General features: G+C 43.7%; 1 protein-coding gene across 6 annotated transcripts in view; it reads right to left on the reverse strand.

The window, feature by feature from the left end:
* Positions 1-744: 744 nt before the first annotated feature.
* Positions 745-14,515, reverse strand: part of CASP7 (caspase 7) — a 43,017-nt gene continuing 29,246 nt past the window's right edge. For all 6 annotated transcript variants that reach the window (XM_082424038.1, XM_082424039.1, XM_082424040.1 and 3 more), the window contains one exon: positions 745-14,104. In XM_082424038.1, the coding sequence (XP_082280164.1) occupies positions 13,881-14,104 (224 nt within the window). In that variant the 3' untranslated portion in view covers positions 745-13,880. The remainder of the gene's footprint in view (positions 14,105-14,515) is intronic.

Below are 14,515 nucleotides of genomic sequence, written 5' to 3' on the forward strand. Positions count from 1 at the left end.
TTTATAGAAGAGAGTTACTGAAGGGACTATTTACAGAGGCGTAGCCAGATTAAGAGAGCCAAAAGGGATGGTGAAGCACCCAGGGTCTAGCAATAGCGGGAAGCCTTTACCACATCTAAGCCTGCTGGGATAAGAGCAGGGAGCAGTGTTACCAGATTCTGATGAGGGCTGCAACTGTGGAAGAAACACCACATTACAGGAGCAGCGGCTATAGGAGGAGCACAGCCACTGTCAAAACCGTGGTCCTGCATGAAGAGAACAGGGATAGGTAGGGGTGGGGTGGGATGGAGAGAAGCCAGCAAAGGAGATTAAAAGGGAGCAGTCAGAGGAGTATGTGAAAATCCAGGAACGTCTGGTGTCTGGAAGTGGCGGCAAGTGTTTCTGGAGGGGGAAGGGGTCAGCCACATCAAATGCTGTCAGGAGGAGGAGTGAGATGAAGACTGAGAACTGACCACAGGACTGGGCAACATGGAGGTCATCATGGTCTTGGCAAGAGCTATTTTGGGAGAGTGGTGTAGAGTGGAAAGTTTGATTGGGTCTTTCTTCTTTTTTTTATTCCTAGCAGTGACCATTATGCCATAGGTACAAATAAATGCCAAAATAGAATATTCTTTCTTATTAACTGCTTTCAACTTAAATAGGAAGTGAAAGGGATAAAAGCATTTAAAATGTTTACACTTCCCCCAGGACAAAAGGCAGAAGGATGAAATAATGCTAGTTGCTGATTTTATGGGCTTTGCCTGATTCCTCAAATTCGCGATTCATACAAAATCCGTGGGGAGTATGCTCTCTCTTCTCCAGGTCCATAAACGAAAGATGGTTACTTCTATTACCATAGAAGTTGAAGTACAAACCAAGCGGGCAGCTGTGAAATCCAGAGTGGCAGGGAAGCCCCATGGGGGATCAACAAAGGGATCTAAGAAACATAGGGCGTCAGTAATTGTGCCACATCCTATACATGAGATGGGATTTGGGAAAGTGGCCATTGCATGCGGTCCCCACTTTGGGGCTCTCCTTTCTACTTTGCTTGTCCCTCTCTCTTCACTATTGTGAGAGGGTTCATTTGGTGGGCTGCAGAGCAGGACAGAGAAGAATAGAGAATAGAGAAGAGTAGCTCTGGAGGGGCAAGTGGAGATGGTCCAGAAGGAATCCAGTGAGGAATATGTAGAGTGATAGATGCAGATCAAGAGTCACGGTATTTCAGAGGAAGGAGCTGTTCTTCCAGAGAGGGAAGAGGAGGAGACCAAGGGAGGCTTCACGGAGGAGGTGGCACCTCAGCTGGGTCTTAAAGACTCCCTACCCTCCCACTTCCCAGTGATCCCTGGGACCCACGTGACTCTTGGACCGGGGACACACTCTGGACTCCAGCGTCGGCCTCAGCCACTGGTCCAGAAGCAGAGGGAATCTCAGGACTTGTGAGTGGGATGCTGGGTCAAAGGCTCCTTCTCTTCCTCTGGGCAGCACAGCGTGCGGATGGGAAGGCATTTTGCTTCCGTGCGGGGAAGCCAACCTAATAATAAAGATGATGCAAGGAAAGAACAGAGCTGAAAGAATCACAGAGATACAGTGCCACTGTCTTGATGGCTTGGTAAACTTTGGATTAAACTGTGCTTGAATTCCATCCTTCCTCTGGACTTTCCTGTTAGGAGAAGCTGAAATTCTCTTGACTGTTGAAATCAGTTTGCATTAAATTGTTTGTTTTGTGCAAATGGAAATCATTTTGATTGAGGGATGTATGATTTGAACATGAGGAACTGGCCCAGGGATAGAGATGGGGGAGAGAGTTTATAGGAGAAAAAGGATAAAAAAGGAAGGGTAAAAAAGAAGATGACTCAGCATAGCATAGTATTTTCAAGCATAGAGTCAGACTTACAGAGCTCCCAGAGCTCATTATTGTGCTCTGTGCTCTTGGAGAAATCACTTAACTTCTCTATGCCTCAGTTTCCTTGTCTTTAAATGAGAATGATAAAGTACCAACTTGCTAGAGTTGTTACAAGGATGAAATGAGCATATATTTGTAAAGTGCTTGGCCCATAGTAAGCACTTTATAAGGGTTTATCAAATAAATCAAGGACGTTGTGTCTGTAATTTAACTTATAAATGAGTTTGTGTAGGAGCCATACCTCTAATGGGAGGGGCTAGGCTCCTCTCTGAGTTTAAAGACTCTTCAGAGTACTTTATAGTGGCATTGGGGGTGTGATGTCATTCTTTCCATGTTTCACATGAGTAAATAGAGGGAGGCTACACAAGGCTCAGAAATCATCTAAGAGTCACCTGGTAATAAACATCGTGACAGAGTTGAAACCTACCAGACCTAGAATCAAGATATCAAGTTTATGCTTCTGGTCTGCTTCAGCTCACTGGAAGACCTTGGGTTTGTCCCCTTTTTCCCCCTGGGAGGGGGGGACCAGTCTATGGGTCTCATAATAGTACCAGCTTAATTGATTGTGCAGTTTGCCAGTTACAAGGCACTTATACAATGTCTCCTGCTTGCACAAAAATCTTGTGAGGGAAGCAGGGCAGATATTATATTCCCTGTTTTACAACCAAGAAGGGAAGCCAGCTGATAAAAATGTTTGATATCTGGTAAGTTACCACTGAGGGTAACTGGAGCTGGATCCCACTAGGAAACTCTGGAAACTATTCTACAACACTCACCTTAGTTATTCCACCCAGGGGTGAGGGAGCTGGGGTATTTATAGACCAACTCCTGTCTATCATCAGGGGGACATGAATTTCTGGCACTGCTGACCTGTCATATATGTAGCAAAGTGGGCTCAGGAGGCCAGAGGGATCCAGAGGGACATGTGGGTGTTGACACTTGGGAGTAGACCAATGTGGCTGCCGCTGGCATCTGCTACAGTCCCCCTTGGATAAGATGCTTTTGTCACTTTTACCTGCAAATATGTCTGAGAAATATAGTTTTGTAGTTGGGCACATTGCTATTTTCACCTCAGTCAGGGTTTTGAGGACAAGGAGACATGGCAGGTTAATAATGGTCCCCAAAGATGTCCACATCCTAACCCTGGAACCTGTGAATATGTTACATCACATGGCAAAATGGTCATTGCAGATGTGAGTAAGCTAAGGATCTTGAGATGGGAAGATTATCTTGGCTTATTTGTGTGGGCCTGCTAGAATCACAAGGGTCCCTATATGAAGGAGGCAGGAGGTCAGAGGAGAGAGAAGATGCTACACTGCTGGCTTTGAAGAAATGAGGAAGGGGCCAGGGGCCAGGGAGTGTAAAGCCTCTAGAAGTTGAAAAAAGCAAGGAAAGTTTGATAGATTTTCCCCTGAAGCCTCCAGATGGAACAGAGCCCTGCTGATACCTTGATTTTATATTTCTGAACTTCAAACTCCGAGAGAATAAATTAGTGTTGTTTTAAGCCACGAAATTTGTGGTAATTCGTTAGAACAGCAATTGGAAATTAATGCAGAGCAAATGGATGGGTTAACATCAGGGTCTACGATAGATGTTCAGCAGGTAGCTCAAACAACTTGTGCAAAACAGAAACCTTGATTTTCACCATCCTCACCCTTCCCAGCAAACCTCTTCCCAGTCTCAGGAAACTGCACTATTTCATCTACCTGTTAGGCTATAAACCGGAATCATCCTTAATTTCCAGCCTTTTCGCATATCCCTACTCCAAATCTGTCAGCCAATCCTGCTGTCTCTGCCTTCAAGACAAGGCCCACATCTGACCACTTCCCATGACATCCACTACCATGTCAACCTGCATCTCTCACCTAGGCCACTACTGCAACCCCTGGGCTCCCTGCTTCTACTTTCTCTCTTTAGTCCATTCTCCAGAGTATCTCTGACAATAAATAGTTCATGAAATCCTATCACTTCCCTGTTCAAATCCCTCCAATGGCTTCCCGTTCGTTGTATCAGAATGAAATCCAATGTGCTCACCATGGTTGGGAGCCCTACACGATCTGGCCCTGCCTGCCTTTCACCCTTATTTCCCAGCATCCTGCTCTGCAGCACTGGCTTTCTTGATGTTTCTCAAATAGGCCCAGGTGGTAGCTGCCTCAGGGCCTTTGCACTCACTGCTTGCTCTGCCTAGCAACCCCTTTCTTTGCAGGTCTACATGGCCCACTCCATCACTCTGCTCAAGTTTCTGCTCAGATATGGCTCTGAGGAGGCCTCTCCCAGTCATTCTACCTAACTTAACCTTCCTCTCACCCACCTCACCATTCCTGAGCTTCTTATCCTGCTTTATTTCTTCATAATACTTCTCACTATACGAAATCATATTAACTAACTGTCTTCTCCACTAAAATATAAATTCTATGAGAGAAAAGACTGTTTTTTTACCTGTTCTTTCCCCAATGCTAAGAACAGTGCTTAGCACAGATCTCAGTAAATATCTGTTGACTGAGAAAAAATACATATAAAAGGTTATTTCCTTTTTGGTGTCTATCATGATCAGTCAAAGACAAGTGGTGGCTTCTGATGTAGGCGCGGTTTAACCAGAACACAAATTAGTGCATTTTCACATATCCACCCACCCACACCTTCTAGATCTTTATGCCTGAAAGAGAAATTCATCTTCAGCTCCCACAAGTCCTAAGTTGGAAGAGAAATTGTGAACCAACTGTGACTTCACTGAAAGTACAAATCCTCCAACAGAGCTCTCTTCAATCACAAGTGGATCATCTTGCCCTCTGAAATGAGAGGGACCACTGTTCACATCGGCTATGTGGCTGTTAGGCGCTGGTTAATTTATCATAGAAAATTCTTACTTGGTATTCTTATCTAACCCCTGCTTCTAGCACACACCCAAATCTCCTGGTTTTTAAATTAGCCATACTCAATTGCTCTTGGTACTTACATTTTTAAAAGTTTAGCAGACGGAATATATCTATCTTTACAATTCCTTCCTCTCTTGTTTTTCTTATTATTTTTCCTCCTCTCCTTCTTTCACTCAGTCTCACTGAAGAATGTATCTATCCTGTAGGACCTTCCTCAGGCTCCAAAGTTTCTAAACTGTTCAACTTACCCCTTCCCAGGGTGCATTCTACCACTAGTTTAAAGCTTGGCTGCAAACTGGAATCACATGGAGAGGTTTAACAACACTGATTCCTGGTCCCACCCTCAGAGATCCTGACTTAGCTGGTCTGGGGTACTGCCTGGGCACTGGGCTGGAAAAGATCTCCAGGTGATTCTAGGGTGTAGCCACAGTTGAGAACCATCACATCTAGTCAATCTCCTTAGGGTCTTTATTTATTTTTTTAGAATTTTTTAAAAAAATAAATTTATTTTATTATTTATTTTTGGCTTCATCGGGTCTTCGTTGCTGCGCGTGGCTTTCTCTAGTTGCAGCGAGCGGGGACTACTCTTCGTTGCGGTGCGTGAGCTTCTCTTGTTGCGGAGCACGGGCTCTAGGCGTGCAGGCTTCAGTAGTTGTGGCTCGCGGGCTCTAGAGCGCAGGCTCAGTAGTTGCGGCGCACGGGCTTAGTTGCTCTGTGGCATGTGGGATCTTCCTGGGCCAGGGCTCGAACCCGTGTCCCCTGCATTGGCGGGTGGATTCTTAACCACTGCGCCACCAGGGAAGCCCCCTTTAGGGTCTTTAGAATCGCCCCTTCTGAATAAACTCCATAGACTCCCTGGAATTTTCCATTTATCTCTTTAAATTCACAAAGACCTGGCTTTTGCTTGATGACTCATAACAACACCCGCCAAAGGAAATGTCTCCTTATTTGACCTTATAGTTCTTTGGAGTTTGCAAAGCCCTTTCCACACATTTTTCTTTAAATCCTCCCAACACCCCTGTGAGGTGGGCATTCAGGGCCAAGATGAGGCGATGGAAGCTGGAACAACGGTCTGCAGAGTTAGGGCTGGGGCAGCCAGATTGAGCAAAACAAGCAGATAGACAAACACACACACACACAATAAACAATAACCCCATAAAAACAGGATACCCAGTTAAATTGGAATTCCAGATAAGCAACGAATAATTTTTCAGTATAAGTATATTCCATGGAATATTTGGGACATACTTACACTAAAAAAATGTGTTGCTCTGCCTGAAGTTCCAATGTAACTGGGCACCTTGTATTTTATTGGACATCTCTGCACTCAGCGCCCATTCCTCTTCTGAAGCCCAGGCTGGTGGCTATGCCATTCTCTGGCCTTCCTATAATTCTCTTGCCTTCCTTTCCTGCTCCCGTTCTTCCTCTGCTCTGCGTGGGTAGCCATAATCCTCAGAAAGCCTCTTCTGTAGATTAGAATCCGCTTGCACTTCCTTTTTCTCCCTCCTTCCTAATCTCCTTACTGTGTCCTAAATTATTAACAAGGTCAGGCTGGTTTAAAAAACATAGTCAAACATTTACTGAGTACTTTCTGCGTGCCAGGCATTGTGCTAAGCGCTTTGTACTCGTTATTTCATTTATTTCTCACAAGACGTTAAGAGGTAGATACAATTTCCTAGGTACCTACATATGGCTATTTCCATTTTAAGATGGAGAAACTGCGGTTTAGAGAGCTTGAGAGATTCCTCAAGGTTATCTAACTTGGAAGTGCCAAAGCTGGGATGGGAACAGGGCTCTTCCTCCAGAGCCTTTGTTCTCAACTAGCATACTAGGAAAATGAGATGGTACAAAGAGCCTTGTGGCTTTGCTATTCAAATTTTCCAGCTTGTTCAATTTAGCTTTCTGAAGCTCCTGGGATTTGGAACAACCATTGGATAAACCTCTTCCATGCCATGTGGGAGGCCTAGGAGATGAAAAGTGTTGACAGCGTAGCAATCCATAAGATGCATACATATTTTTGGAAATCTTATTTTTAACCCTGAAAAAAAGAAGTGTCATCCACAAGTCTCTTGAAGGAAGACTTCAGCATCCATTGCCAGCAAAGTAAACACTTAGTCAACCCAGGGACAACGTTCTTTAAACACGTTTGCTGAGGCTAAGGGGCAAATAGTTTATGCTGATTCCGGGTAACAGACCACAAATACAGTGTGTCAGAGGGGCTTTTTTTCAAGTGTTCCATATCTTTTTTGGTATAAGCTGCCCCTATGCTTTAGCAGTCTGTAAATATTTGTGCAATTAATGTATGCTGGCAAACGTCTCAAGAGAAAAGCAGGCTTCATAATGCCAAGAAAAATTGTAATTAGCAACACAAAAGAAAAAGAATTTGTCTCTTTCATCTCAGTGCTTAAAAACTGTCAGCACTTAATACAGCTGGAAGCTTCAGAAAAGATAATTTGCAAAAGCTGATTTTCCTAAGCTTTTAAGAGTTGGTCCTGCATATATCCTCGTATAAAAAACATACACTTGAGAATTAATTTTTCCCTTCCTTACTTAACATTAAACCAGTTAATATTAATTATGAAAGGTGTGGTAGAGAAAAGTTCTTTTAAAAATGTCAGTAATGTTATTAAAGAAAGTATTTTACATTGTGGTACCTAAGAGGCACTGGAGGAGAGGGAAAACACGTGTGGCCCATCTTGCCTAGAAATGATTGCCTAAGTGATCTGAGAGGAAGAGGAAAGAGGTGTGCCTGCAGATACCAGCTGGAGAAGCCAGTGCATCTGGACCCATTCATTGCAAGCTCCCTCACACTTCCCAAGCTTCCTCCAAAAGTCACCCTGGGCTTGAAGTTCCTGTTCAGCCTCTGGAAGTTCCTGGGCAAGTGTTCTCTAGTTCTAGCACATTTGGAATTGGGATAGGGTGGCTAGCTGTACGTTATGGACTGAATGTTTGTGCCCCTCCCCCAAATTCATATGTTGAAATCCTACCCCCCCACCCCCACCATGTGACAATATTAGGCAGTGGGGTTTTTGGGAGGTGATTAGATCATGAGGGTGAAGCCCTCATGAATAGGATTAGTGCCCTTATAACAGAAACCCCAGAGAGTTCTCTTGTCCCTTCTGCCACGTGAGGATACAGTAAGAAGATGGCCATCTATGAACTAGGAAGCAAGCTCTCACCAGACACCAAATCTGCTGTGCCTTGATCCTGGACTTTATAACCTCCAGAACTGTGAGAGATAAATGTTGTTTAAGTTTCTCATTCTATAGTAATTTGTTAGCAGTCCAAACTGACTAAGTCACCAGATCTGAGAATAGCCAATGCATGGCTGGCCCTTTGATGGTCTTTCGTAGCTGGGTTTTTTTTTTTTTATATTTATTTTTTTTGGCTGCGTCAGGTCTTAGTTGCGGCACTCAGGATCTTCGTTGCTGCGTGTGGGATCTTTTAAGCTGTGGCATGCGGGATCTTTAGTTGCAGCATGCAGGCTCTTAGTTGCGGCATGCAGGATCTAGTTCCCTGACCAGGGATGGAACCTGGGCCTTGGGAGCATGGAGTCTTAACCACTGGACCACCAGGGAAGTCCCTTTCCTAGCTGTTTAACTGAGGTTTTGCTGCCACTCACACTGATCTGCAAGGGAGGCTTCTACTATCAATATAAAATACACTGTCCTAGGACCACCTACATCAGAATCTCCAGGCAGGTTTGTCAAACATGCAGATTCCTGGTCTCCAACCTGGAAATACTAAATTACAATGGGGGCAGAGTGGGGTGCAGGAATCTGCTTCATACACAGATCCTCCAGGGTTCTCAGGCACCCTAAAATGTGAGAATTGCTAGAGTAAAGGAACCACCTTCTACCTGCTGACCTTCATTTCCTGTCTCTGCTGCCTCCTCTCAGCCTTGCTGGGAAGCTAAAATGTAAGAGAATTAGATATGTCCTCTGGGAACCCCTCTCTGAATCCCTACCTAGGCAGAGGGAGACCTCCTCATCTGTACTCCAGAGTAATGAATGCACAACTCAATCAATAAACAAAAATAAGCTACTATTTTACTGGAGTGATTTGTTTACCTCCTCTGGGGAAAGTATCATTTCATGGTCATCTTTTTAGCCCCACCTCTAATACAACATCTGGCATTTAGTAGGGCTTTTTACATGTTTGCTGTATAAATCAGTCTTTGGTGTAATTCCTGCTCTTTTGGGAGACCTCACTTTGAGGCAGAAAGAGTGGAGGGTCCAGTGGAGCATCTTCCATTCTTGCCTTTTCCATGTTTCATGTTAAAATCATTGTCTTCACATCATCATCTTCTTCATCATCCTTTGATACCTACCTTTTATTGAGTGTTTTGTGCCAGGCATTGTGCTAAGCACTTTACATACATATCTTATTTAATCTTCACAATATTACTATCCTCATGGGTTGATGGGGAAACAGAAAGGTTGTCTAAGGTTATATGGGTATTAAACAGTCAAATGGCAGAGCTGGGATTAGAATTTGATCAGACTGTTAATTAAACCAGGAGGCCATCAGACTCAAGGCAGCTCTAGCGTTGCTGCACCGACATAAGCAAATCAAAATCTAAGCCTATAAACATCTCAAGTTTAGGAAAGCGAAAGCTAACAACAACCAATCACAGCCAACTAGGGTTTAGGTTATAGCCAACCAATAATGTCCTTTCTGCTTCCACTTTTTCCCTGTAAAAGATTTTCCCCAGCTCCCTTTGAGGGAGCACTTCTAACCACTTCCCCTTTGGAGCAAAGAAATTCCTAAAATTTTAATATGCCTCAGTTTATCTTTTAATGGGACTCAGAGCCAAGTTTCTAAATACTGATGGTTAAAAGCACCTCTGCTAACCCTGGATCCTAAGAAAAAAGTTTGACGCTGTGAGGATTGAGATATGCCTTAAACAGCTTAAGCTGGAACTAGCAATTTTTCATTTCATTTCATTCCATTTTTTGGCCGTGCTGCACGGCTTGGGGGATCTCAGCTCCCCAACCAGGGATTGAACCCAGGCCGTCACGGCAGTGAAAGCGCGGAGTCCTAACCACTAGGCACCAGGGAACTCCCTGGAACTAGCAATTTAGACCAAACCTATCAGACTGTTTCTACCTCCCTCTTTTTCCCAAATCCTTCCTGAACCTCATGCCATCTACCTGGGTCAGACCATCAAAGCTCAAGAAATGCCTGGCCTTGTATTTCTGCAGTTATATCAACCCCAAGTGCCTTCCAAATTTAAATCCTTTGACATCGTTTGGCTTTAAATGCTTAAAACAAACTTAACAGAAAACTGTAGTGCCATAAATATTTATATAAACCAAAGCTCGCGCCAAAGCCAACTCCTCATCTTCGGCTTTTGGGTTTTCAGATGTTGATCGTGCACTTTTAGAAGGCTACTCAAGCATGAACCTGCAAGCTAATGGAGTTTCCTTGTCCACACTAGTACTGCGGTGGTGGCCGGGGTCTTCCACATGTGTTCTTGGTGTATTTGTGTTAATGATCTACGAATCAGAAAGAATTATTTGCCTTCTGATCCAAAACCAAGTCCTGAAATCTATCAGAAGGGTGATCTGTGGCCCGAGGGCACACTGGCAGGGACAGGCAGTAATTCTCTCTATTGGGAGGACTGGTGGGAAGAGACAGGCTCTGTGGTTTCAATGCACAACAGCTCCTGCCCACAGCAGAAACATGCGCAGAATGGCTCCCTTAATCCCATTCTGTCTGGGAAGACATCTTAAAGCCTGCAATTCATATTCTCAAGCACTTTGAGAACATAAAAACAATCCTATTATATCACTCAGCAGAAGCCTCATTTAAAGTGGAGAAGGGCATAGAAAGTATACCATGGAAATTAAGGACATCGTAGAGTTTTACAAGAAGATTTTTGCTGAAAGTTAAGACGTGCTTGAAACATGTCTTCCGTGAAAACTCCAAAATAGATATGTTCTTTCATGAATTCTTTTTAGGTATATACTATATTATCAGCTTCAGTTTCAGTGGAGAGGGGAAGCAAAAATGTGTAAACAAGTAGTCCTTGCCCTCAAAACTGAGCTTCTCAAACTGTCCTGTGCATGTGGATCCCCTGGGGATTTGGTTAAAATGCAGATTCTTGTTGAGTGGGGCGGGGCCTGGGATTCTGCATTTCTGACAAGCTCCCAGGGGACGTGGATGTTGCCCGGCACACCCTTGGTATTGACATTTACAAGGCAAAAACATTTACAAGGCAAAACAGTGTAAAAGAACCTTTTGATCTTGCGTTATCTTTGAAGAACTCTGAAGGATCCCATTCCTTTGGAAGTTCATGGTACTTGGGGCTACTGCTATTTGTGTCCCTGCCTAAGGACACAGATGCATTGCTGCTGCTTTAAACTGGTGACCACCGCAGCTTCTCACCTGGCCAGACGTCTGCTGGAAAAGGCCTGACAGATGGAAAGCCAGAGGGAAAGGTGTGCTCCTAGGAAGTCAAAAGGCAATCCTTGGTGGCCAGAGTATCTGGACAAAAGATTTCAGGAGACGCACTGAAAGGCTGGACAAAAGAAAGGACTTGTCAACCAGTGTCTATGTCCTTTCAGTGGACATTACCGTCTTTCTCACAGAGAAACCTTGATTTTCTTGAGGTTTTAAACCATGTTGAATACACTGCATCCCAGCACTTTGAGACCTATTTTGGGCAATTTATATACATAATAGGCTTATGATGGTTTATGGAAATTTGCTCAGAGGAAAAAGCTCAAGGCAGAGCCTAAAGCTAGCACTTAAAATAGGCTAGTGGCACCTTGAGAAAAAGCAAACAAAGAGAAACCCAGACTTGAGCCCACCATGCCAAGTGAGGCCTCTTCCTCACCGACAGCAGCACTCTGCCTGGTACTTTTGCAAGGGGGAAGCTGGGATTCTAAATAACAATAACCAGGAACGTGTATTCACCAGGATTGAGTTCTCCTTTAGTGTAATCTGTCATCAGAATTTCAGATTATAAAAAGATTGGTAAGTTTAAGAATGGAGATGGGTATGAACACATACCCAACTTGGAACAGGATTTCTGATCTTGATAAACGAAGGCTCTTTCTTAACAGCGATTTATATTTCTGGACTAAGGGGCATAAGGTAATATTATTTTATAAGCTTAATGACTGCTCAGAGAATTAAAAAAAAAATTAATGCTGACACTTGGAATCACTTCTGTCTCTTTAATGAAGCTTACAAGGCAAATATCAATAAGTAGAGTGCTATGGTTTTTACTTCAAATTACAATGCACTTGGGCATATTTATTTTTAAGATAGGAACCTTTAACAGGGTAGTCTATTTCCCAAAGAACAGCCTGTGAATTCTGAGAAAAGTGGGGTAGGTGCTTGCTGATTCTCTTGATTCATGATCACCACTTAAATTTTGAACATTTGGTATATTTTAGATGGCAGGAGACAGGGACAAGTCTAATAAACTGGCCCTAAATTAGTTTTCTTATTGAAAGAAGATACCTTTACACCATCTGATTTTGTTGCCAAATTAAAAAGGGCCAGCCCATCACAAACAGCTTTACAAGTTCATTAACCCTTTATGTGAAGAGTTTCAGCTTCCTAAGTGATTATTTACTTGTTGTTTCATTAGTGTTCTAGCTTCAAAAGAAAACATGAATTACATTCTGTGTTGCGGTCAAGTCAGTAGGGTCAATTCTTATCCTGTTTTCTCATTTTCCCACTGAAATAAAAAAAACTTCAAAAGGAAAGCAAACTGAGCAGATTAGGAATTAAACAACCACATTTTAATCAATAAATATAAACATTTGTTTGTTAACAAGTTATCGGGCAGAGTAAAATAGTAATTATCAAGGATTCAAAAGGGGACACCACCTTGAAAACACAGTGCAAATATCTTTGCCATAAACCTTCCCCCATTTAGAGAATTAGAGGTAACAAAAAATTTACTCAGAATAAGGCTTGGAATAACCTAAAAAGTTCCAGGCAGATTTTAAAGCTAAAACAGATGATTTTGCACATAACAGGTAATACATAGATTATCTGACAACTCAGTGAATAAATGATTGAATGGATGACTCACTGAACACAGGGAATAGGATTCCTTCTACTCACATTGTGAGCCAGGCCCATATCTATTTCTGTTCCTCCCTTGCCTCACTATCCCTTGCTATGCTCTGTATTGCAGGAAATCACACTTCCCAGGGCCCTTGCCAGATTGCTTCCAGGTAGGGCTGGAAGGGTAAGGTGTTGGAGGAAGACTAGAGGGCAGAAGGAGAGGTGAAGCCCGGGTATGTTGCCATGTTTGACTCATCTGGTGTTGCCCCATCTCGGGCGATGGCTTTGTTCCTGCCACGGCTCCATTTCCCACAACTCCTAGGTGGTTCCAGCTCCTACCAGCCAGCCCCCAACCATGTTTCCAGCTCCTGTGTATGACCCCAGCTTCTGGACTCAGGGAACCACACCTCCTCATAGCCCTAGGTGGTAACAGCTTCCTTTCATTTATCTTCTCTTTCATCATCTATGTATGTCAATTTCCTCTATTGAATTCCCTCTGCTGAAATACTTAGAATGGTTTCTGTTTTCCTGACTGGATCCTGACTACTACATATTAGAATCATTACATTTTTTCCCCCTCTAACATATCTGGGAATTTCTGCACGAGAATCCACTGTAAGCCAATGAAAATAATCACTCAAACCGCATTCAATACCCACTTTCTGCAATACAGGCAAATGAATATCCCTTTGGCTGTCTTTTGTCAAGCACTCTCTTTGCCAGGTACAAATATGACTCTGATGGTCTACCAAAGTCACCACCAATCACGGTGGACACAGCCAGAACTCATCTGCAGAGGTCATTTTTGTTGTATGTACTAAGTGTGACAACAAGGAAAAAGAAAGACAAACAGAAAATTAATCTTAAGAGAAAGTCAGCAAATGGATAACAATGTTAAAAAAAAAAAAAAAGTCTCTGAAAATTCAGAGACGATAAGACAGCACCAGAAAGTTTCCTGTTGAATCAATTTTCCTGAAGTTAAAATCTTTTCGAATTTCTGGATCTTTCAAGAGCATCAAAAAAAAAAAAATTCTGATTCACCCACAAATGATCCGTAGCTTCTCAGCTAGAATGCGCCCCTGGAATGGTTATCTTCAGAAGTAGAGTTCCTTGGTGAGCATGGAGACCACACATGGGATCTGCTTCTTCTCATGGAAGCGTGGGTCATCAGACTGAGACTCAAAGTGCCTGGCGACCCTGTCATTCACCCTGGTGAGAATCTGCAAGATCTCCAGGCTTTTCCCGTGCTCGTTCAGGATGGAGCAGAGGGCCTGCACAAACCAGGAGCCACTCCCTTGGTTCCGCCATGAGAAATAGCCTTCAACGGGAGAGAAAGGAGGTGAAATCAGCAGACCTGGCCACTGCTCCGCTCACCACCCAGTAGGAGCTGGTGGTGTTTGGGGCCTTCGCACGTGCTTTTCTGAAGTGACAGTACTCCCCGCCTATCCGTGCAGGGTATGTGTCCTACAGGTAACCACTCTAAAACACAAATCTCATCCTGTCCCTCTCCTACCTAAAACAGTTCCCTCGCACCCCTATATTAGGGTGAAGTTCAGGCTGCTTAGCACAGCCCACACGGCCCACGACAATGTGGCCCCCTGTCTACCTGTCCGGGTTTGAACCTTGCTAATGCCCGGTCACACCCTGTGCTATGGCCTCTCGCTCCTCTCTGTGCCATGGGAGTGAAAAGGCAGCGGTCTACAAGCCAGGGTGAGAGATCTCATCAGAA

The sequence above is a fragment of the Balaenoptera physalus genome (assembly GCF_965194825.1).
Source record: "Balaenoptera physalus genome assembly, chromosome: 14".
Lineage (NCBI taxonomy): Eukaryota > Metazoa > Chordata > Mammalia > Artiodactyla > Balaenopteridae > Balaenoptera > Balaenoptera physalus.